Source organism: Pelobates fuscus, chromosome 5 (assembly GCF_036172605.1).
Source record: "Pelobates fuscus isolate aPelFus1 chromosome 5, aPelFus1.pri, whole genome shotgun sequence".
NCBI lineage: Eukaryota > Metazoa > Chordata > Amphibia > Anura > Pelobatidae > Pelobates > Pelobates fuscus.
The window spans coordinates 120,610,661-120,633,580 of record NC_086321.1 but is presented as its reverse complement, the minus strand read 5'-3'; the positions used below and the strand labels follow the sequence as shown (position 1 = coordinate 120,633,580).

General features: G+C 38.9%; 1 protein-coding gene across 1 annotated transcript; it reads right to left on the bottom strand.

Moving 5' to 3' along the window:
• Positions 1 to 546: 546 nt before the first annotated feature.
• Positions 547 to 21,214, bottom strand: FBXO21 (F-box protein 21). Its single transcript, XM_063456969.1, has 12 exons — positions 20,901 to 21,214; positions 18,280 to 18,415; positions 16,676 to 16,773; positions 15,099 to 15,220; positions 13,669 to 13,815; positions 8,277 to 8,413; positions 7,641 to 7,777; positions 5,971 to 6,147; positions 4,551 to 4,683; positions 2,489 to 2,673; positions 1,811 to 1,968; positions 547 to 871 (listed from the first exon to the last, which is right to left on the bottom strand). The coding sequence occupies exons 1-12, from the start codon at positions 21,197 to 21,199 to the stop codon at positions 675 to 677; spliced, it is 1,926 nt and encodes a 641-aa protein (XP_063313039.1). The 5' UTR covers positions 21,200 to 21,214; the 3' UTR covers positions 547 to 674.
• Positions 21,215 to 22,920: the final 1,706 nt, after the last annotated feature.

Below are 22,920 nucleotides of genomic sequence, written 5' to 3'. Positions count from 1 at the left end.
GCACCTACAGAATATTTTAAATTTTGTTTTGTATTTTTCAGCTACCATGTTTATTTATGGTACAATGTAGTATATACCCACATTTCGTTTTTATTTTTTTATGGAAGAGTGAATCAGGACAACCAACTTTTTTTTCTCCCAACTTTTCTGATTTGGCTTAAATTTTAGTTTCAATGCAGCAGTGTAGATTAACATGAAATAAAAAATTCTGTAAAAACGTTTGGCGACATTTACTAAACATTGCTACTTTTTTTTTTTTTTTTCTCAACACATTTTTGCTGCCAACCAATTTTACATTTCCTATTCAATATAATTATGATAAAATGATTTGCATATTTATGGCGGATGCGATTCCCTTAAATAAACCAGTTTGATTACAGCCCAGTTTAATACGTCTGCCTTTTTTAGTTAGATGTGTAATTACATCCTGTTTACACTTCAAGAAGAGTATATTAAAAATTAGTAGGTCACCTACACCAGTGCATGTCAGTAAACCAGTGGGTAAACAGCATGATTGTGTGCTCACATAACGTAGCTTCGTGTTGGCACAAGCATCATTTGTCTATTAAAACTCCAGACGGTAGGACTTCGAAGATGCCCACAGTAATAAAGGGATGTTTTAGTTAAGGAAGTACATATATAAGAATGGCATTCTATGAAAGCATGCTTCTGCTTCAGCATTCATGCTGAGAGGTATTACTGGATTGTCCATTTGTCATTTGAATGCTGGACAGAGTGAATTCCATGTCCTCTGGGTACTGAAGCTTTAATTCTTCATTCCCAATGTAGTGAGTGCTTGAGAACTCGGAGAAGTAGAGACCAATGTCAGGATGCATAATTTCCTTTGGGGAGGGATGTAGTTCCAAGTTCTCTAAGGCAACAAGCAAAAAATAAATAGACACAGTTAAACAAAATAACAAAAATAACTCATCATGACCAATGTTTTTCTAAGCGTATGTATGTTAATAACTGAAGCATTTTAGCATAACATTTGTTCCAACATAATGTCATACATTCCCCACACATATTCTAATTTTTATCTATTACATTTTTTATGCTTGAAATAAAAAAAATAAAAAAATAAGAGGGAAAAGTGATAGAACATCCCATCCTTCTATAATTTTGAGCCAGGGTGTGGAAAGTTAATGTACTGGAGTCATGAAGCTGTTTCTGCTGCTGGAGAATGAAGTATTAGCTTGCACAGTTGAAAGGATATACATGTAGAAGGCAGTTCTACAACTTTACCTATATTGCTTCAAAGTAGATAGAATCTGCACCCTTCTAGGTCAGCAACTCAAGGTACAAACTGAACCAAGGCTGGCATACTTCAATACACTTTAATACACGTAAATTTGCAGAAATGGTGCAGGCACTCAGGAGTGACTCACAAATCTGATTTAATGGAGATAAGTTCATAATAAAAGCAACAATGTTTCGACCTCCAAGTGAGGTCTTTTTCAAGATCTTATACAATGAAAAGGTATGGCCACCAATTAGTCTAATTATATTAAAAGGATCACCAGCGGCCTGAGTCTGGGTACAAAAAAGTTTATACGCCTGCTCCGAGAGCCAGAGATGTACAATATCATTTGCATAAGGTGGTGGCATATATAATTTCATGGAGAATAGCTACCATAGAACTTTTTGATTTTTAAAATAGCTTTTTTTCTGTTCAAAGCTGCAAAACAGCATTGCATAGAAACCCTACTTGGACATATGAAATAATTCCACTTCTTCACAAATTTTATTAAACTACACATGGTTTTTCAATGCCCACATAATTAAAATTGCCCTATTTCCCCTGGCTGACCTTGTGCAACATAGCTACATGATCCATCATCCAATAACATGCTATAAAATGGCTGGTTTGCTCCACTGATGAGATTGTGTGTGTCCATGTACTCAATCCAGTCTGGTGGCATCATACAGATGGGATCCCAACCAAAGATCACTCCACTATATCCATGCCTAAATCAGAAGAGGATAAAAGGAAAACATACAGAAATGTAAAATAAGTATGCTTACCCAGGTAACAGCTCTAAGAAGGAAATTACACTGGTTTTATCGAAGTGTTGCAGTTGTAGCAAATGGCTTAATTTAGGAACCATTTATTTACATATGGCACGCTTTACAACGGGCCCTTGTCATGTAATCAGGAGGCAACGCATCAGTCAATGAGCATGTTTTGTCCAATTTTAGAAAATACATCTAAAAAAAAATAAAAAAATAAACCCACCTCCCCCCAAAAAAACAGTAGGATTTAGGCCGAGGGTGATAAGCTAATAAATCTTAAAGGATAGTGACAGTTTTAAACTTCATACAGCATAACCACTTCAGCTCATTGTAGTGTTGTTATGGTGCAATACGTATTTTGATGCAGCCCCCTCCTTTACCAGATTCTCATTTCAAAGAGTAGCTGACACAAATACTGGCTAATTATACTGTTTAACGATGTCTTGCAACCTAAAGTGCCCTCTCTTTCTTTTACCTCTTATGTCTCATGAGAAGTCCTATAGAGTAGCAGATCTCAGTGTCACTGGATCGCAGTTTGATGGTAGTCCCACTGTCCTCCTTCCGTTTCTCAATGTGTTCAAGGGTATGCTGAACCAGATATGCCACAGCTCCATGCTGGTAGGGATCCAAAGCTTGAATGTTCTGTAGAATGTCCAGAACCTAAAAACAAATGCACTAATGTAAGGTTTAAAAAGAAAAAAAATAAACAACTTTCACTTGTACTAGACAATATTGATTGAGATTGGATGATAAAGTCAACAGTTATGCAGAGCATTCCTTAAATAATACAGACAGTATAAAATTAGCACAGATGAAGAAAAATCATGAGGACAACCTAAAATAATGGTAAAACATAAAAAAGAGCATCTATTGAAATGTATTCAAATGCAGGCATGTAAAGTAGCATTTAGTAGAAGATATTACTGCACCTATTGTTATTATGAATTGTTTGTACTTGATAGAAGATTGAGGTAGGTGCAATATCAAATATATTTATACAGTTAAATGCGCAGTTCATTCTCAACACATGAATGTTATTTTTTAATTGTTATGTTGTGCTGACAAAAAAAAAATATGGTTGTATGGCTTGTATTCGACTTTAGTTACAAATATATGTGAGGTGGACATATTTTATTTCACTGTGAAGGTTTTTCATTTTTAATACTAGAACCTTTTTCTAGATCACTTAAAAAAAATGAATTGTCAGAAACTCAAACCGAATTTAAAATTTTAGGAAACACTAGCCAAATAAGAGAAAAAATAAAAGCCGTTTTCACACTTAATTGAATGAGATAATTTCAAGAATTGAAGTTAAACAAGTCTTTTGAAACCTAAATGTTATTGGTGCAATTGTACTGCGCAATTGCATTGGTTTCAAAGCAGATATGTAATTTCCTTCAATATGTATAGATCAGGGCTTGACAAATTTGTTCAGAATCTAGGAGCCAGCTAAGAAAGTTAGGAGCCAGTTTTTTTAAAACCAATTTTAAGTGTAATTTTCAATGAGAAAAATGCAATTCTTAAGGGACACTATAGAGTCTAGACACCAGAACCATTATAGCTTAATGTAGTTTTTCTGGTGTCTATAGCCTGTACCTGCAGAACTTTTAATGTAAACACTGCCTTTTCAGAGAAAAGGCAGTGTTTACATTGCTGCCCAGTAACAGTCACTCAGACAGCCACTAGAGAGTCCTTGGTTCAGTGTCTCTACACATTGTATGGAGGCGCTGAATGTTCCCCAAAGAGATTGGCACATTGTATTGCTGCACATGCGCACTATTCTCCCTTAGCTGAGATCATTATGACTGACCAGCAACAGCCCTGGTGAAATGGGCACAGTGTGGGAAAAAAGGTGAGCAAAAACAACCTTCTCGTGCAATTGGAGGGGGGCAGTTACATAAATAGACACACTAAACACAGAGACATACACACAGACAAATTGAGATTTTTATATTTCTTGAAATCCACTAAGCCTCCCTACCTTTGGGAGAGCTGAGTGGATTTTCCCTGGGGTCCAGTGGGGCTCCTCTCTCTTCTTGAGTGCAAGGGAGCAGTAATATACTTCTTTGCACGCCACCAACAATTATCCCGCGGGCACCTGTGCACCCGCGGTCGGCTTCCATAAAGGGCTGACATCCCAGGCGCCATGGAGAAATTTCTAGTCGCCATGGTGAGCAGGGATTTGTTGAACTCTGGTATAGATTATTAAATGTAATTTAATATGTATCTTGCAATTGTTCTAGTGCATTTCTATGAAACAGTCTGTGATGAAACACTTATTAAAGCATGTAAGTAGTCCAGGATGGTTTTATTTGGAATTTAAACACACTTTCAACCTTATGTACCAGAATATTGAGTTTAGAATTGTTTCCACTATATACGTTATGGCAGGTTGTGTGTGTGAATTATTTGTTATATTATTTATGAATAGGTGTGGTCATTTATGTATAGAGGGGTCATTTTTGCCACAAATTAGTAGCAATAGTAATTGTTATTTAGTGAATATCCCTATATGTGTAGATTTAAGGCTCAGTTACCTTTTCAGGCCAGATCCCCAGGTGGAAATAGAGCCTGGCCTGGAGGAGAAGGTGTTGCACGCTGTCTGGGTACATAGCTAGGTACAGGTCCAGAGACACTCTGAGCAACATGAAGTTCCGGTCTTTGCTTTCCCTAGCAGCCATGAAAAGGCACAAATACGACCAGTTTAGCTTCCTACATCACTGTAATAAAATTACATTGAAAACGTATTTGAAAAGCCTCAACGGGCAATAATGCTGAACTCCAAATAGGACTATAAAAAGAGTAAAGAGAGCAGGGATACATAATTCCAGACACAATGAAATATTTTATACAAAAAAAACAACCCCCCCAAAAATAAAATAAAAATGTTTTAATAATAAATTTTTTTATCATGATGCCACCTATCTCATCAACAGTCTTCACATATGTTTCCTCTACATTTAATTAACAGACATGTCAGTTTTTAAGTGTGACTGTCATGTCTATTTTAAAGAGCCCATATGTTTACCTATGCACCTATGCCAAACTGCCAGCAAACAATAGCTCGGTAAGATTAAAAATTCCTATATGTCAAACTCTCATGCACTTGTGACAGTGTCCTATGTTAACAGAAGAAGATTATGGGCCCCATGGAAAGATGCATGTGAACTGGTCCTGCCAACAAATGTTGCCTTAGGTAACCACATCACCCATCTTGCGGTCATATGACAGTAAGGGAGACAGCATTTTCAGGTAAGTACACCTGAAAATTACAGACTTACTTGAAATGACTCCAGTACAATGCATAGATTCTGCATAAATACAAATACTTGAAGGGATCCTACATAGCCAACTGATTTCTAACCCTTCATGTATGGAAATGGAAAAAATATTGCAGTGCTGTTGTGTTTAACCCCCTAAGGACAAAACTTCTGGAATAAAAGGGAATCATGACATGTCACACGTCATGTGTCCTTAAGGGGTTAAAGAGTTTAACATCCACAATATAAAACACTCATCTATGGCTTTGTAAGCAGCAAAGTGGCATCCACAAGTTATTTTTGGCAATAGTTTGCCTCTGATGTCTCTTACATAAAGCACTGATATATACTGCATATAATCACATTATGACATATTGTAACAGTAACACATAATGTTATTCACCATTTTACACAAGCATCAAATATGACCCAGGAATTCATCCTATTTTCTAAGTTAACTTGCCATCTGTTAAATTTTATGCATTTCTGGACATTTCACACAATGAAAACATGAAAAGAAAAGACTGCATGTTTAGTGGTTCTAGATTCGAGATATTGGAACAAACAGCCCCTCCTTTACATATAGATAAATATTTTCATTATAAAAAAAAAACCCATAGGCTCTTTGCAGGGTCAGGGTAAGTGGGTGTTTATTGTAACAGCAACCAAGCAAATACATCATGGGTACTGATCCTACCTTTTCCCAAGGTTGAGGAGGTTTCCAATCATACGCTGCATTACTTCCTTGGTTCTAACAGCTGCATAGAATTCCTCTGTTACATGCTGACCAATCATGTACTCACACTCTCTTGCAGTCAGACGTTTGCCCCCTCCAAATGCATCCACGTACACATAGTCTGCGATGTCTGTACTTCTGATGGCATAAGTAAAACAAAAACACGTAGCGTGAAAACAATCCTGCAATGGATTTGCAATACTCTGGTATTTTGGCCACACACACACGGCACCGGATGGGGTGGGGAGAGAGAGAAAACACACACACACCTCTAAATTGGACTTTTATCAAGACAATGTGCAGGAGGAAATGTAATGTTTAAATAAGACGTCAAAAAGGAAAGTGTGCACCAAAGTGAGGTTGACTGAAAATGAGGCAGGCCGAAAAGGAGACTAGAACCAGAGTAGAAGAACCAGTCGATTTGGTGTGTCATAAAGTTAAGTTAACCCATGCAACCAAACAGCCCATCATCGACACCCAAGGGATCAAAAAAAGATAAAAAGTGAAATTGTGCCCACTTTGTACCGGACTGGTTCTTCTATTCGTGTTCTAGTCTAGTGTTTTTTTTTTTACCTACCTCATTTTCAGTCACCCTCACGTTGGTGCACGTTGGAGTCCTATTAAAACATTGGAGGCTAGAACATAGCCTCCATATACATACAACACTTCAAATAGAATAGTAAATATAGTAAAATAAAACATATTACGAGATTTTTGTAGTCAAGTTTTCATTTGAATAAATGAATCTGGTTCTATATTTTTTCTGCAAAAAGTCCCTAAAGTTCTGTTCTTTTTGGTAGTGCATTATATGATGAATGTTGCACTAGGCAGGTTATAGTCCTCGAGTGCAAGATGTGTGTGTGTGTATATATATATATATATATATATATATATATATATATATATATATATATATATATATATATATATATATATATATATATATATATATATATATATATATAGGAGCGCTTGGGGCTGTAACCCTGAAGTTTGGACAGTGGCTTCAGCAGATTACAGGCGGGGCATCTGAGATCTCTGTCTAGAATAGTGCATATCTAAGGATGCTCTGAACACGAGAATGTTTGTTTGTTAGTGTGTGTGTGTGTGTGTGTGTGTGTGTGTGTGTGTGTGTGTGTGTGTGTGTGTATATATATATATATATATATATATATATACACACACACACACACACACACACACACACACACACTAACAAACAAACATTCTCGTGTTCTGAGCATCAGAGCATCCTTAGATATGCACTATTCTAGACAGAGATCTCAGATGCCCCGCCTGTAATCTGCTGAAGCCACTGTCCAAACTTCAGGGTTACAGCCCCAAGCGCTCCTAACACAACTTGAACTACTTCTGACTTAACTTTCTACATCCTTTCCAGCTCCTGTTTCAGCCTTTGGTATTTGTCCAGCTTCAAATATTCCTTCTTCTTCTTCTTGTTATGGTCACTGGGTATTGCTACATCCATCACCACTGCAATTTTCTATTCCTTGTCTACCACCACAATGTCACATTGGTGGGTCAGTGTACACACACGCACAGAGTATGATTTGAATAGGTTTACTTTTTGCCAGACTGCCTGATCATCTGAATGTTGGATGAGCTTCTCTTACCCTTGAATGCCTTGACACCATCTGAGCATGAAATGATGAGGGAAATTAACTGGTTCAAGTGGCACACCAAGTCGTTCAGCAAGGTATAAATAGAGCACCGAGAGACTGATTGGGATGCCAGTCTTAGTAATAAGGACCTAAAAACAGAGAAAAGAAGGATGACAACTGTGCACTAAAATCAGAAGTGTTAATAAGAGGCACTATCTAAATATTAAACTAAAATTATCCAGCATTCTTGTACAGGATATTAAACATTCTTGATATAAACAACAGAATAAAGATAGAGAGCATTCTTTGTCTGCAATACATAATTTATCATTAGGTGCTCTCAACCAGATAGCAAAATGCATTAAACAAACTACAAATGTATAAACAGTCCTTAATATGTTGAAACTATGTTTAGCCTGCCATGTTTACGTATGCTGCCGCAGAATTATACGATTTATGGGAGATGTAATATGAAATATGTATTTAGGACACAGTTCAACTACTCCTAAAGCTTTAGTTGAGCTAAACAATATGTCTGTGGTGTGGCATGTGTGACACAGCTTTACTCTCTACTTTTCTTTAATAGACAAAGGTTTATCCCCCCACCATTATGTGCTTCTTATGGTGCTACTGCTTTTGTTTACATACCTGGTGGATATAGGAATTCAGTGGGTTATAAAAATCTGTTACATTGCCCTTGAACTTCATCTCAATAAAAAGGACATGATTCAGGGTATCCAGGACTTGCTCCTGCAGATCCAGGTCTTCAATATAAGAGGTTGCACCTACAACAAAAATATTGGTTTATATTTAGTAAAGGTGTCCAGTGTCCACCATGGCAGATTGCTCAGAAAATTGGTAAATTAAAGTAGACAAACTTAATCATACATAGTTCAAGCCGATAACAATACAGTAAAAAAAATAAAAAAATACACCTTTTCTAAGTGGCACATAGCGCCACCTGCTGGTTGCACAAACAGATACCTAATATCTCTGTAATATTTTAGAAGGTGACATTTAAATTGAATGTTCAAACTGCAACCAGTACAATTTTCTAACAGATTTCCTAACAGATTGCCTAACAAGATATGAATTTTAACTGAGGGGGGAGAGAGGAAGAAGAAAAACAAGCAAGCAGACAGTGCAGAAGATGATACACTTTATACATGCACACACACATAAATATGTATATGTGAACGCATATGTGTTTTCCCAATATAAAAAGGTATTACAAGATACGAATTTTAACATCTACATCACTGGACTAATACGGAGACACAAACACGTGTCCTGAGGAAAGCTTGAGGGGATCAAGCTGAAACGTTGATAGTGTTTTTATTTGGAAGGTAATTGAAAGTTATATTTTATATAAGTCCTTGGAGTGCTATCCTTTACAACTTTTGTATTCTTGGCTGGACACGCACCAGGCATTATACCATTTTTGGGTGGAGTGCAAGACATGTAAACTAGGGGTAAGGATGATTTGGCATTATTAGCTGTGGCGGACCTGATATTAGTCCCTTAGGTTGCACAAACTCATATTTCATTTTCCTGAACAATCCAGTTTTCCCCTGTTCGTGGACAGAACAGAACTTGGATGGTCCTTCTCTTTAATTGACTCAGAACACCGCCCCTTCCCCCCACTCTCCCGGCTGTTAACAGCAGGAAGAATTAACTAGAATGCTTTCCCTGGGTGGCGGCCATTCGTATAACCGAATGCACGTAGTCTAGCACACGGCCATTTTGTCTCCTGAACACGGGCAGCGATACTTGGTCGTCGAGCAAGTGGAACTCATTTCAGCTACACACGCTCGCGAACCCCGGCAAAGATGGTACTGCTGCCCGTACACATTCCCGACCAACTAGACAAACCATGTTCGGGAGATAAGATCTACTGACTTGAGGAGCATTCGCTACCTAAGAGAAAGGGGGAGCATTCGTACAGTAACTCCCGAACAGAGACCGGCCATTGCCCTGGATTCTCTGGAACTCTTTTGGGGCCTCATGGCCGGCCGGTCAAAACTACTCTCAAATAGCGATCCCGTTCCACCGAACCAATCTGAGCGCTTTTCGGATATTCAGATAGTTGGGCACTCAGACACAGGCTATTTGGGGATATAACACAAAATGGAGAAATAAAGTAAACAGAGTGCAGTCCAGGAGTCCGAATACAAGTCAAGGGCTCATGAGCTGCACCACTGTAACCACCTAATAGAGAGCTCCAATGAGGGGGCAACCCTCTAAAATATGTAGGAAATAGGAGTAGGTGATGTATAGAGTCCCACAAGGGGAAACTAACATCACAAGAGCTCCACTGTATAAGAAATGAGGAAAGGGGCCCTACCTTTAATCAATCTAAGGATAAAAAGGGATATGCAAACAAAAAGTATAACTTGAGAAAAAAGGGAGATCTACTAAACGGTGCCCAGGGGATCAATTGTCTGGAGTACTAACTAGCATCTAAGTTCCAGTTCCCCTAGTGCCCGACTGACAGGAAGGTAGTGTAAACGAGGTTAGGGAGAGAGAAAAGGCACAGGGTCCCCAGAGAACAAGGGATCAGGTAATCTGATCTAAAACGCAGATGAAAAGCCTCACAAAATAAATCTCTCAATTCACCCTAAGAGTTACCTCGACACTGTGGTCTGACCACTAGTGTCTACCTGAACCAACTCTCCCTACTAAAGTTATGAACAAACACCTAAAAATCAATAACCATAGTGGTAACAAAAATAGAAAAGTGCTACCAAGAGCAGAGATTAAAAAAAGAAAGCACTTGACCCGTGTTTCGGCGTGTTCAAAACGCCGTCGTCAGGAGCCTGTGAGGGGATATAAGAATTGTGGGGATTCCGTAATGTTTTTCAGGTGATTTGTAATATTTTCTGTTATTGCCTGTAACTGAGAGCTAATAGAGTTATCATATTCCCCAGCTCAATTATCTATCACACACAGAGACTCTTGGGAAAAAACCCTGTAAAATTGCTTTAGAGACCCAATACTATGGGGCGGTGCATAAAAAGCAGTGTGTGGGCTAATAAAACTCAGTTGACGAGAGCATCCCCAAAAAATATGTAATAAAGTTCCCTTCTCCCTTTGACACCTCCAGCACCTGTCAGAGGCAGCTTCATACATTCGAGACACTTTTGCGGGAACTAAGTACCAACGCATTAATATTTTGCTATAAGCTTCCCAATATGTAAGGCTGTGAGATATTTGTTTAGTAATTTTTATAGTTTGATACCAATGGGATAGATCAAAGGTTTTTGATAGGTCTCGTTCCCATAATATCATATAAGGCAACTTTTCTTCCCCATTTACATATAAAAGGCTTTTGTAGCATATTGAAAGAGGTTTACTCTCCATATTAGGGTTCAAACAGAATTTACCCAACCAAGTCACTAAGGCCATATCTAATTTTAACAGCTTATTTTCTAACAAAAAATTCTTGATCCTTAAATACGAAAATACCTCTTTATTCGGAAGGGCAAACTCTGCCTGCAAACTAGGATATGATTTGAGCCCTGCCTCATTATATAACATATGCACTTTACTAATGCCATTAGTTTCCCAAGTATTCAAATTTAAATCTTGTATAAAGTACTTTATTACATATAATGGTGCTAAGACTAATAGCTTTACACCTTTTAGCAATTTAGGAGTCCATTTTGACCAATGATAGAGCATTAATTTTGTCGTAGAAAGCATGTTTTTGCCTATTGACCCATTCATTAAGGTCTCCCATAAAAGCTTTTCTATTAAATAGGGTTTAGCGCAAGCTTGTTCCAGTTTTAACCATACTGGTGAATTTAAACGGAAAAGTACTGCCAAAGCATAGGACAACATAGATGCCTGATAATATTTAATAATGTTAGGAATACCCAATCCGCCTTGTAGATATGGAAGCTCTGTAAGCCTAGCTGCCACCCTTGGCGGTTTTTTTTTCCATATGTATGAGTTAAACATAAGTTGAAATTTTTTTAATAAATTTTTTTGGCACAGCCATAGGAATAGTTCGAAAAAGATACAATACATGGGATAAGGCCATCATTTTAATTGTGTGTACACGCCCTAACCAAGATGTCCCCAAAGTCCCCCAATTTTCTAACTGATCTTTTAATTTATGTAATACAGGAATATGATTATGCTTAATTAAAAGAGAGCTCGTTTTAGTAAGTTTTATGCCCAGGTATGTTAGAAAATCTTTGCGCCAATCGAACGAGTAAGTACCTGCTAATTGATTTATCTCCGTTTTAGGTACACCCAACGGTAACGCCTGGGTTTTTTTAACATTATTTTTATAATAGGAGATCATACTAAATCTTTCCAACAGTTTAACTAAATACGGTAATGATTCTTTAGGTTTTGATACAAATAAAAGTGCATCATCAGCAAAAAGAGCTAATTTTTGTTCCCCAACCGGGGTATTTAACCCACATATACCAGCATGTTGTTTTATGTGTCTAATCAAGGGCTCTAAGGTTATTATAAAAATTATTGGGGAAAGTGGGCACCCCTGGCGTGTTCCATTTGAGATCTCAAATTTAGAGGATATAAAGCCAGTATTCATAACCTTCGCTGATGGTTTTGAGTATAATGCCATAATATTGTTCACAAAGGATTGTGGAAAATTGTATTTCTGGAGGACATGCTCCATATAACCCCAATTCAAACGATCAAACACTTTTTCAGCGTCCAAAGCAAGCAAAATCCCCTGATAATTATTAATACTTGCCCATTCTATAAGATTAATATAATGTCTTGTACAGTTTTGGAACGATGTTAAATTAGTAATTCAAATTTTAATGGATACAGTGATACCAAATTTCCCTGAGTTCTATCTTTTACATATATATCAAGAGTGGAGTCGAATAAAAAATAAGGTAGTTATTATTCATATATTAATCGCTGCAAAAATAAGCATTGCTCAAAATTGGAAAAAAACAATCCCACCATATATTTTGGAAGTGCAGGAAAGAGTAGACAAGACGTATGAATATGAGAGAATAGTAAATAAAATAGAAGAAAGAGAAGGTGGCCATGAAAAAGCATGGCAAGATTGGTTGGCATATAGGTGTAAGGTATAAATAGAGGTTATAGCAAAAGGAGGAATAGCCTAAAACAGATATGAGGTTAAAGCATGTACATTATTGCATATTAATGAATAATTGATAGGGTATGACTGCAAAGCTGAAAGATTTAGGTAAAATAGTATTAAAACTGTAATATGCTGAGCATTCCGCTTGTGAGTAAGAACTAATTGTCAATGTCAATTATTTTTACTTTGCATACTGGTATAAGTTGAATATAAGGATTGTAAATTAAATCAAGGTAATAGCAAAGAAAAGTAAAATTGAATTTATTTTGTTTATGTATTTTTATTTTTATTTTATTTAGTTTTATGTTATTGTGTTTTGTGTTGTTTATGGCTTGTGTTGTTCTTTTTGTGTGTGTAAGAAATAAAAAAATTAACAATGAAAAAACTCAGTTGACTTCCAGAACTGTGTGTCGTCCAGTTACTGGGGGGAATGGGCTATAGCCACGCGTTTTCTTTTCCAGCTCCAGAGGATTCCAGGATCTTGTATCCTAGGATTGCAGCTCCGCTATATTAGCATTGGTTACTTTGCAGCGGGTTACATTAGTATTAAATCGGATGCTAGTGACAGGCACACACGCATGTAATATTGCTGTGTCCATAAAAAAAAAAAAAAAAAAAAAAAAAGGATAAAAGACAATGGGTTTGTATTAGCAATTTTGATTATTTTTTTTAAAATTGACAGTCAACTACATGAACTTGTTGACATGAGCAAGTTTGACCTCATACACTCACACCTAACTAATTCTTTTACTGAAGAGAATTATAGACTAGGAAGTAGCCTATGGTGGAAAATTATAGGGTGTGGAGCATATACTTAGGAAAATCTGCAAAACAGGGGAATGTTGAAGTAAGTATATTTTTATTGTACTAAGGATGAATGGAAAATACAGAAGATTTTGCCTTGAAAGAAAAGAAAGGAAGATTTCAGTGCAAATATGAGATTCATACCTGCCTGAAGAAATAAAGCAGGATGTCGGTTATTCTTCACACTTAACAAAGCTTTCACCTTTTCCAGAATAGTGTCCAAATGTGCCTGAATATGGTCAAGAGATAGGTCTTCTAAAGGGTTACAGTACTGGTCAATCAAAACAGCACCTACAGAAGAAAAACTAAAACATGAATATTAAAAGGTAGGCTGGAGAGACATGCATCATTTTGAGACAACTGTCTAACTTTGAATGAGACAGTTGCTTCACTGTGCAGACTGAAAGAAAGCAGATAAATATTGTATTTGCATATAACCTGCTTCTTCTTTCTTATGCTTTTCACATCCACCCTAGGAGTTGGGCAGAGGAGGGGTGGGGGGGCACTGGCCTAACCAATCAGTATCCTATCTGTAGGAATGCTGTAAAAGTGTATTGGGCATGCCTGACAGATTTACACATGTGCAGTTTGAAGAGCTCTTCACCTTACAAATTTGTAACGTGGAGAAGACAGGGAGTTTGATCATGCAGAGCAGGCTCTGGTGTAGGGTTTCTCTCTCCTGCTGCACAATGATGCCTTGTTTCTGTCATTACTGGACTATTCTGAAACTGATAATATGGGTGGGTAAAGGGGGGGAGGATGGGGGCAAGAGAAGAGATGTTGAAGTAACTCCCTTAGCTGAGAGGTGTGCCCAATAAGGCAATCTCACCAAGTTTATAAACATTTATTAGATACTTTTTAAAGTTTTTCTTGCTTTATTTTGGTTTGTATATTTGAATAAATGTGCTTGCATGACTTGGCATTCAAATTGTCAGAGACCAATGTAAAAATACTCAAACCCTTCAGGTTTTTACCTAGTCTAAAATAAAGCAACATCAAAGGAGTGAAAACAGGTATGTCCAGGACCTATGTTATGCTTCTGTTGTCATATTTCACAGGGATACTCACTGCGGAGCATGTTGACTCTTGGGTGTAATCATAACTCTGTACTTGCTAAACATGATGATAAATTACACATGACATCAGCGGGGAAAGTGCTTGGAAACAGATGCAATTGGACAGAATTACACAGCAGGGAGGAGGGTGGCAAAACTAGTAAAGGTGGAGAGCGCGGTGTTATTAGAGCTTTGTAAGGCATTTTATGCATTACATGGCTTGAAACCCAAAAGAACAGCAACAATAACATCTAAACATATTCACACAATCAAGTTTTAATTGAAACACTGAATGGTTTTATTTTTTTGTCACAAATAGAGCATCAATATTTGCAAGCAATTAACTTACAAATGAAATATTATTTCATAATGGCTACTTCCTGCTTTGGTCTTGCTTGTACACACCATAGTCCCAGTGTGGGGCACTTCGTTGTTTCTATTATTATATTTGGCCTAAAAGACATATTTTCCCTAGTTCCACTAAGAGTAACAACACAAACACAGCACCAAATCACTCACCTTCTAAGATTGCTTGTTTTTCCACTGGTTTCTGGAGAAAGCTCTTCAAATTGCATAATATTGTTTCCTGACGCATGGAGTACAAGATTTTCTTGGCACAATATTTAAACATTGAGCACTTCCTAATGTAAGCAAATAAAGTGTTCTAATCAATTGTACAATTAACATGCAATGATACAAATAGCATGGAATTCCAAAGTGACCTCAATCCAACAGAAGATCTTTTAAATACAGTTTAATAGCTCTGCAACCAAGTTCTGCTGTATCTAAGCAATGTATCTAAGCAATGAACAGAATGTATTAGTATCCACCAGGGGATGTATGATGTGTATCACAGCTGGGCACAGTAATAGAGATGCAAAGTGGCACAATCTGGCCTACAATGGGAAAGTGACAAATAGTTTTCCAATCAGCTGGATGACATTCAGGCCTCTCCTTACACTGCGGCTGAATAGTAGAAAAAGGGTGTACCAGTATGGATTTAATCTCACACATTTGACTGTTTTAAAACTATAAATGAATCATGAATGGAGGCATGGGCATATAAAAGTGGTTCCCAAACCAGTTCTCAAGGCACTTCTGGCAGTCCAGGATGTATAGATCACCAAGTTGTGTCTAAGGCAGCGGTGGGCAATCTGCTGCCCTCCAGATGTTTTGGACTACATCTCCCTTGATGCTTTGCTAGCATTATGAGAGATGTTGTCCAAAACATCTGGAGGGCCGCAGATTGCCCACCCCTGGTCTAAGGTGTTTTAGAAGGAAAAATAAAAAACTATATATAAAACAAAAACACTCTTAGACACAACAGCTTAATCTCTAATTTCTGGACTTTGGGAACCAATGGTATAGAGAAACAAACACACACACACCTTTTTGAGCTTGTACCATTAAGGGAAAAAAAAAATGTATTCCCTTAGTTTTGCTGGGATGTCACTACAATGCAACTCACGGATGCACTCCACCAGTCATAACTAATGTCACTATAAAAATAAGCATGTGCATAAATGTCTCAATATTTGTAATTTTTTTTTGCCCACTCTCCAAAAAGAAAATTTACTGTAATAAGAAATAGCAAGAAGGGGATCGTACATAACTCACGTCATTTGATTCACTAAGGCCAAACTAGGAACTACTGACACTTGTCAGTTAATCTTAGCTCTCTCACGGTTTTCAACTGGAATCGAGCATTTAAATAAACTCTTGCCCATCAGGCATGTATAGAATATATAACACTTGGCAGGAGCTCCATTCATCAAATGGATCTGTACACAATTTTGTGAAATAAGCTCCTAACTGATTGCACAAATGAACGTATGCCTGGATGGGCATTCAGAAGAATAGGGTTCCTATTTTGAATTCTATGATAGTTAATTATATCTGAAGAAATTATTGAAATTGCTGCAGTTATAATGCTGTGTGAAGTACAAAGTACATCCTTGTACCATAATCTATGCAAGAAGAATAGGTTGTTATCGTTCTTGGACTGTTCCTCCAAACAAAAACTGTGCTTTGCAAACTAAACTTACAAGAAAATTTATCAAAACTGAATTCATACAAATAGTTACTTTCTTACTTACTTGCTCTTATTATCCATGATGGATAATAACTCATCTTCAATGTAATGTGTTGGGTAGCCCAGGGTATCAAAATCATTAAATCCTTCACAAGGGATATGCTGAAAGAAATGGAAAATAAATACAGTCATATTTGAGGACATGAAACTATTAAGTGGACATTTATAAAACTAAAGACTGTGTAATAGCATACTTTTTAACACCTTATAACATTTCAACCCTGAAGTTGGTTCACGGACACCCGTCCTCTCTTCTTGTGGTCTCCTTCTGCTGCTGTACACTACAGGAAAGTTAGCTAAAGCTCCAAGCCTATCACTGGCTACGAAGGCTTACTCGAGTGTACAGCTATCAGAGGAAGGAGAGAAAACGCAGATCTGTTGGGTATTGGGGTTAAACCATTCAAAAACTCTTTAACCACTCAAGGAAAGATTGTGCTTAGACACTGCTGCAACCATTACAACATCATAGATAGTTGTTATGGACTGGTAATGTGCCTTTAGACAGCAAGACAGATCTATGTTTTTAAAATAATGAAAAATATAAAAAGTTCTTAAATTGATTTTGTTATAATAAAACAAAAAATAGAAACAAGCAACAAATACAGTTTAAGCCCCTATTTTTTATAAAGTGAGCAGAATATACACATATTTGATTTTACAATCTGTGTCACTTTACACTACAAAGTCTATTGTATTTAAAAAAATATATTAAAAATGTTTTGGACCTGATTACACATTTAGTCATAAAAGAAAACTTAGCACCTGTTGGCAGTGGCATCTAAAAGATAATATCCACAGCTATGGTGTGTAGTTTGACATTTGTGAGACATGTATTTTTCCCCGAAGGAAATACCATTGGAGGAAGAGAGTAGATCATTTCTCATTTTGGACATGGCAGATGTCATGAGGGGAGGATGTATGGAATAAGGTTGGGGGAAACACGTATATTGAGGGTGGGGCAGTAGATGTAGTAAGGGAGAGGAAATAGAAAGACGATAGAATGAAATTGAGAGGTGCACTAAGTGATGGAAACATGGAAATTACTTAAGAGGAGTGAAATAAAAGGGAAAGTAACAGTACCTAGGGGGAGATAAAGTGTTTCTTTGAAGACATAAATTGTATGAGATAGAAGCAAGAAGTAAGGGATAAGTTATGTGAACTAAAGTGAAATAAGACATGATGGTAACCTAAATGTATTTTAAAGTCAACATTTAAGGCTGGAAATGCTCCTCTCAATTTAATGCATAAGGCAAATAATGCATTCAGTATATAAAAACATCATTGGAGGCACTGCCCAATGATACTGTTTACATTGGTAGCATCAATTAAATGGGTGAACAAATCCAGCCATTCCATGCTCTCACATGCAAATCTGACACCTGCCATCCAAATCACAGCTTTCCCATTGTTTGTACAAGTGTACTAAGAATGCTTGTGTTGTACCTTATCTTTTGAATGGCAGGCTGCAATTATGTATTCGAAAGAACATACTGCAAGCTGCTACTTTTTAATGTTTAGCTTTCTGTGTATTAAGCAATTATGTCCTTCATATAATTCTCAAACATTAAAACAATGATAAGGCATAAAATGCAATGAAAAGCAACTTACGCGTTCAGTGATTAACCTCTTAGAGAATGCAGCCAAAAGATTGCACACTGCTAAGCCTGCTCTGTGTCGAGTTTTATACTCTTCCAACCAATCATAAGAATCCAAGGAATTGTAATATTTCATCATGGATGTCCATCTACACGAGAGAGAGCAGACATCATGCATCCAAACCATTTTCACAGTAGTAGTAAAACAGCAATAAGAATTACAATACAGACTGTAATCAGATGTCTTTAACCCCTTAAGGACCAAACGTCTGGAATAAAAGGGAATCATGACATGTCACACATGTCATGTGTCCTTAAAGGGAAACTGTACTCACCGAAAATACAGCTTATTTTCCTCCCAAACTAAATTCTACCCACCCCCTGCAAGACATATAAACTTCAATAAATATTATAATTCTTACCTTATTTCCAGCGCCGCGTCACACATCCATCCTCCGTCGTCTACACCCCCTTCCGCGTCATCTGATCAGCTGACCCACTCTCCTTCCCTCTGCCAATGAGCTCATACTCATTGGAAATCATTGGGAAGCAAGAGTGCATGCGCATCTAACGCAGCGCCCCGCCCCTCGCACGCTTCACGCAGAGATTCATTGAATCCCCTTGTGAAGCTGCATTAGACCCACGTGATGTGCGACGTCCTCATACAGTGCGTGGGGGCGTCGCATGTCGTAACTCACCTTTCCTCTCCTATGGATGCGGAAGCACCATCTAGCGGCTAGGTAAGAGAAGGCAGCTGGAGGTGGGATTTTCAATTTAATCAAAACACTGCGGTTTAGCAAAAAACACAGTGTTTTGACAAACTTGGTTAAGGGTAGAGGGCCAAGGCACCCAGACCACTCAAATGAGATGAAGTGGTCTGGGTGCCTAGCGTGTCCCTTTAAGGGGTTAAGTAAAAATACTTTTACAGGACATTCTTTACCTCTAATAAATCCATTTCTAAAACACCGAGGAATATACTAGGGCTATAAAAATGCTAATAGTAATAATCAAAACCCGGAGTCATCAATCAGAAAACTGGTCTTTGCTACCTAAACTCAATTGCAAGCTGTTTTAGATTTAACCCCAACAAAAAATGCATATCGACTAAATAGAGTATTTTTTTATTTTCTTTTACTTGGGCAATGAAATAATTTACTCTGAATTTTTGACAATTCACACTTTAGATAATTACCCAGTCTTGTTATCCTTTCTGTCCTAATGCAAACTCTTCCTTTCTGATTAGTATTTGCATCTAGAAAGGTAATGTGTGTTCAAAACATATATACACTAAACTCCAAATGGCAAAAGGTAAGCACAAATAGCTGTTAAAGGATCACTATAGTGTCAGGAAAACAAAGTGGTTTTCCTGACACTATAGTGCCCTGAGGGTGCCCTCACCCTCAGGGTCCCCCTCCCGTGGCGCTGAAGGAGTTAAAACCCCTTCAGCCACTTACCTTAATCCAGCGCTGAGCTCCCTCGGCGCTGGTGACCTCTCCTCCCCCGCCGACATCAGCGGAGCTGAATGCGCATGCACGGCAAGTGCCGCGCGCGCATTCAAAGTGTCCATAGGAAAGCATTTCTCAATGCTTTCCTATGGATGCTCTGCGTGATGGCGGCGAAATTCGCCTCCAGCATCGTAGATGCGCCTCTAGTGGCTGTCCGGAAGACAGCCATTAGAGGCTGGATTAACCCCAAATGTAAACATAGCAGTTTCCCTGAAACTGCTATGTTTGCATCTGAAGGGTTAAAACCTGAGGGACCTGGCACCCAGACCTCTTCATTGAGCTGAAGTGCTTAGTGTGACTATAATGTCCCTTTAAGGAAATAAAAAAAAAAAAAAAAAGTATTTAACTTGGATTAGAATTCACTACAATTAGCATTTTAGAAAATAACATTAACTGTAAACATGTTTGGATTGGAAGGTAGTGTGTGAACTGACACTTAAAAAGGGACAATATAGGCACGCAGTCTGGGTGCCCTGTCCTCACACCTTTTTAACGCTGCAACAGAAGGCACTGCCATTCTGCAGAATGGCAATGTTTTCATTGCAGTCATTAAGTGCCTCTACTGGCTTCACACAGACAGTAACTACAGATGCTTATGCAGAACTAGCAGAGTAAAAAAAAAAAAAGGAAAAAAAAAAGAGCTATTTCTGATTGGAGCAGTGTGGCATTTTGCCTTGCATGCACACTAGCCTCCCACCGGATTGACTAAGAGGTGGGACCGACCATCTGCGGAGACCGGCGTTGTACAGAAGTAAAGCTGACTAAGATTAATTTTGTTTTCTCCTTGCTGGTGGGGGCTGGTCACTTAAAGGGCCACCAAGGAACAAATAATACATTTTTATTCTTAGCTTTATAGTATTCCTTTAATAGACCAAGCTGTGACTATTAAGGAGTTGGAGAAATTTCAAATTAAATTGTTGCCTTGGTTTTGCCTTTCGTTTTCCAATTCCCTGGAATCCAATGTTGAGTGAGCAGACCCCTGGTGACAGATTCCCTGGTGATAGCCCTGGCCCCTCAGCCATTTGACAGGTTGCCTACGCCCACAGCCAGGGGTAAGCCAGCTGTCAATACAGGCAGGGCTGTAACTGCTATGCCAGCATGCCTGGTGCCCGCCCAGCCTCTCACTCACCTGTCAGACAGCAGCCGGCGCCACACCTTGCCCCGGGCCGGACACAGCTCCCGCAGCCGCCGGCACGTGCCCTGGATGCTGATGATGTCCCGGTAATCTAGACACCTGGAGCACAGGATCTGCTCCAACAGCTCCCCGGGGAGCTCTACCAACAGCGGGCCGGTACCCGGCTCCATGCTGCCATCCTCGGGGAGCTCTTCCAACAGCGGGCCAGTACCCGGCTCCATGCTGCCATCCCCGGGGCCGGCGGCTATCTGCTGCATACTGAGCGCTCCCCTCTCCGCTGCGGAGGCCGCCATGTCTTGTTTACATCTCTGACGTATTTGACGAGCGCCCGCAGTCGCCGAGCTGACGTCACCCGCAGTGACAGCTCGAGGAGCAGCAGTCAGTATGGGCTGTGGTTAGAGGGAGGTGACAGATGGGCTTCTGGTGTACTGAATACAGGGAATACATTGGAGGAGATTATATCTATATTCTCTCATAGGAAACACTGGGGGGTGATCTCTGAGGATGGTCAGTGCACACTGACAGGTTACTAGAGGGGTCCTGATATAATGCTGACTTCACTGCCAGTCTGATGGGGTCAGAATTTATTATACTCCACATGCAAGTGTGAGACACTCAGGTTTGGAGGAGTAGCACTCATGTAGGCTGCTGTCCTTCTCTTAGTCACTCAATCCTTTGGTACTCAGACCTTTGTGCTCCTTGCATAGACAGATCTTTGCCAAAGATGTCACCTCTTGCCTTTCTTCTATCTCTGATTGGATGCCCTCCTGCTTTCTGAAACTCAATCTTTCCAAAACAGAACTTCTTGTCTTTCCTCCTCCTAGAATTAATCCTGCTCTCTCGCTTTCCCTTCAGATTGGTGGTACCCGTATCAGCCCATCCTTACAAGCACGTTGTCTTGGTGTTACTTTTGATTCTGGCCTCACCTTTGAGCCTCACATCCGGTCTGTTGTCAAATCATGCCATTTCTACCTCAAAAACATCGCCCACATCCGCCCCTTTCTTACACAAGATGTTACTAAAGAGCTTGTCCATGCTCTAGTAATCTCTCGCATGGACTATTGAAACTCTCTCCTAATTGGTCTTCCCAATAGCCGTACTGCCCTGCTACAGTCTGTAATGAATGCTGCCGCCAGACTGATTTTCCTTTCTAGTCAGTCCACTCACACCTCACCCCTCTGTCAGTCCTTACATTGGCTTCCTATATACTATAGGAGCCAATTTAAAAGTGCTAACGCATATCTATAAAGCACTGAATAATCTTAGCCCCTCTTATATCTCCTCACAGATCCATAGGTATGCCCCTTCTCGGTCTCTCCGCTCTGCCCGTGAACTTCTTCTGTCTGCTGCTCGTACCCGTACGGCCAACTCGCGCTTGCAGGACTTTTCGTGGACGGCTCCCGTCCAATGAAATAGCCTGCCTACCGCCATCAGACTCTCACCTAGTCTTCAATCGTTTAAGAAGTGCCTTAAAACTAATTTCTTTAGGAAAGCCTATGGCCTCCCAGAATAACCACTACCTCACATACCTGTCTCTTGCTCTCTCCTAAAGGGCAGCACTCTACTCTCTCCTCCAGCTCTGCTTCACTCCCACCTTATTTGACTCCTATTTTCTGTCCTAATGTGTTTTATACCCCACCCTCTATAGACTGTAAGCTCGTTTGAGCAGGGCCCTCTTCAACCCTTCGTTTCTGTAAGTTTTCTTGTAATTGTCCTATTTATAGCTAAACCCCCCTTTTATAATATTGTAAAGCGCTATGGAATCTGTTGACGCTATGTAAATCACAATAATAATAATTTGCATTAAAGGGACACTATAGGCACCCAGATCATTTCAGCTCATTGAAGTGGTTTGGGTGCAATGTCCCAGTCCCCTTAAACCTGCAATGGTAATTATTGCAGTTTCTGAGAAAATAATTACCTCTCAGGTTTAACGCCACCTCTAGTGGCTGCCTACCAGACAACCACCAGAGGGACATCTGCCTGGTCGCCTAACTGACGCTAGACGTCCTCA

What these genes read in the sequence shown, in the direction of transcription:
- FBXO21 (XM_063456969.1), bottom strand. Translation starts at nt 21,199, where the DNA reads ATGGCGGCCTCCGCAGCGGAGAGGGGAGCGCTCAGTATGCAGCAGATA. An exon ending in ATCATGGATAATAAGAGCAA is followed by an intron (nt 15,221 to 16,675) that starts GTAAGTAAGAAA and finishes TGCTTACATTAG; the next exon opens with GAAGTGCTCAATGTTTAAAT. An exon ending in CTTCTCATGAGACATAAGAG is followed by an intron (nt 1,969 to 2,488) that starts GTAAAAGAAAGA and finishes CTTCTGATTTAG; the next exon opens with GCATGGATATAGTGGAGTGA.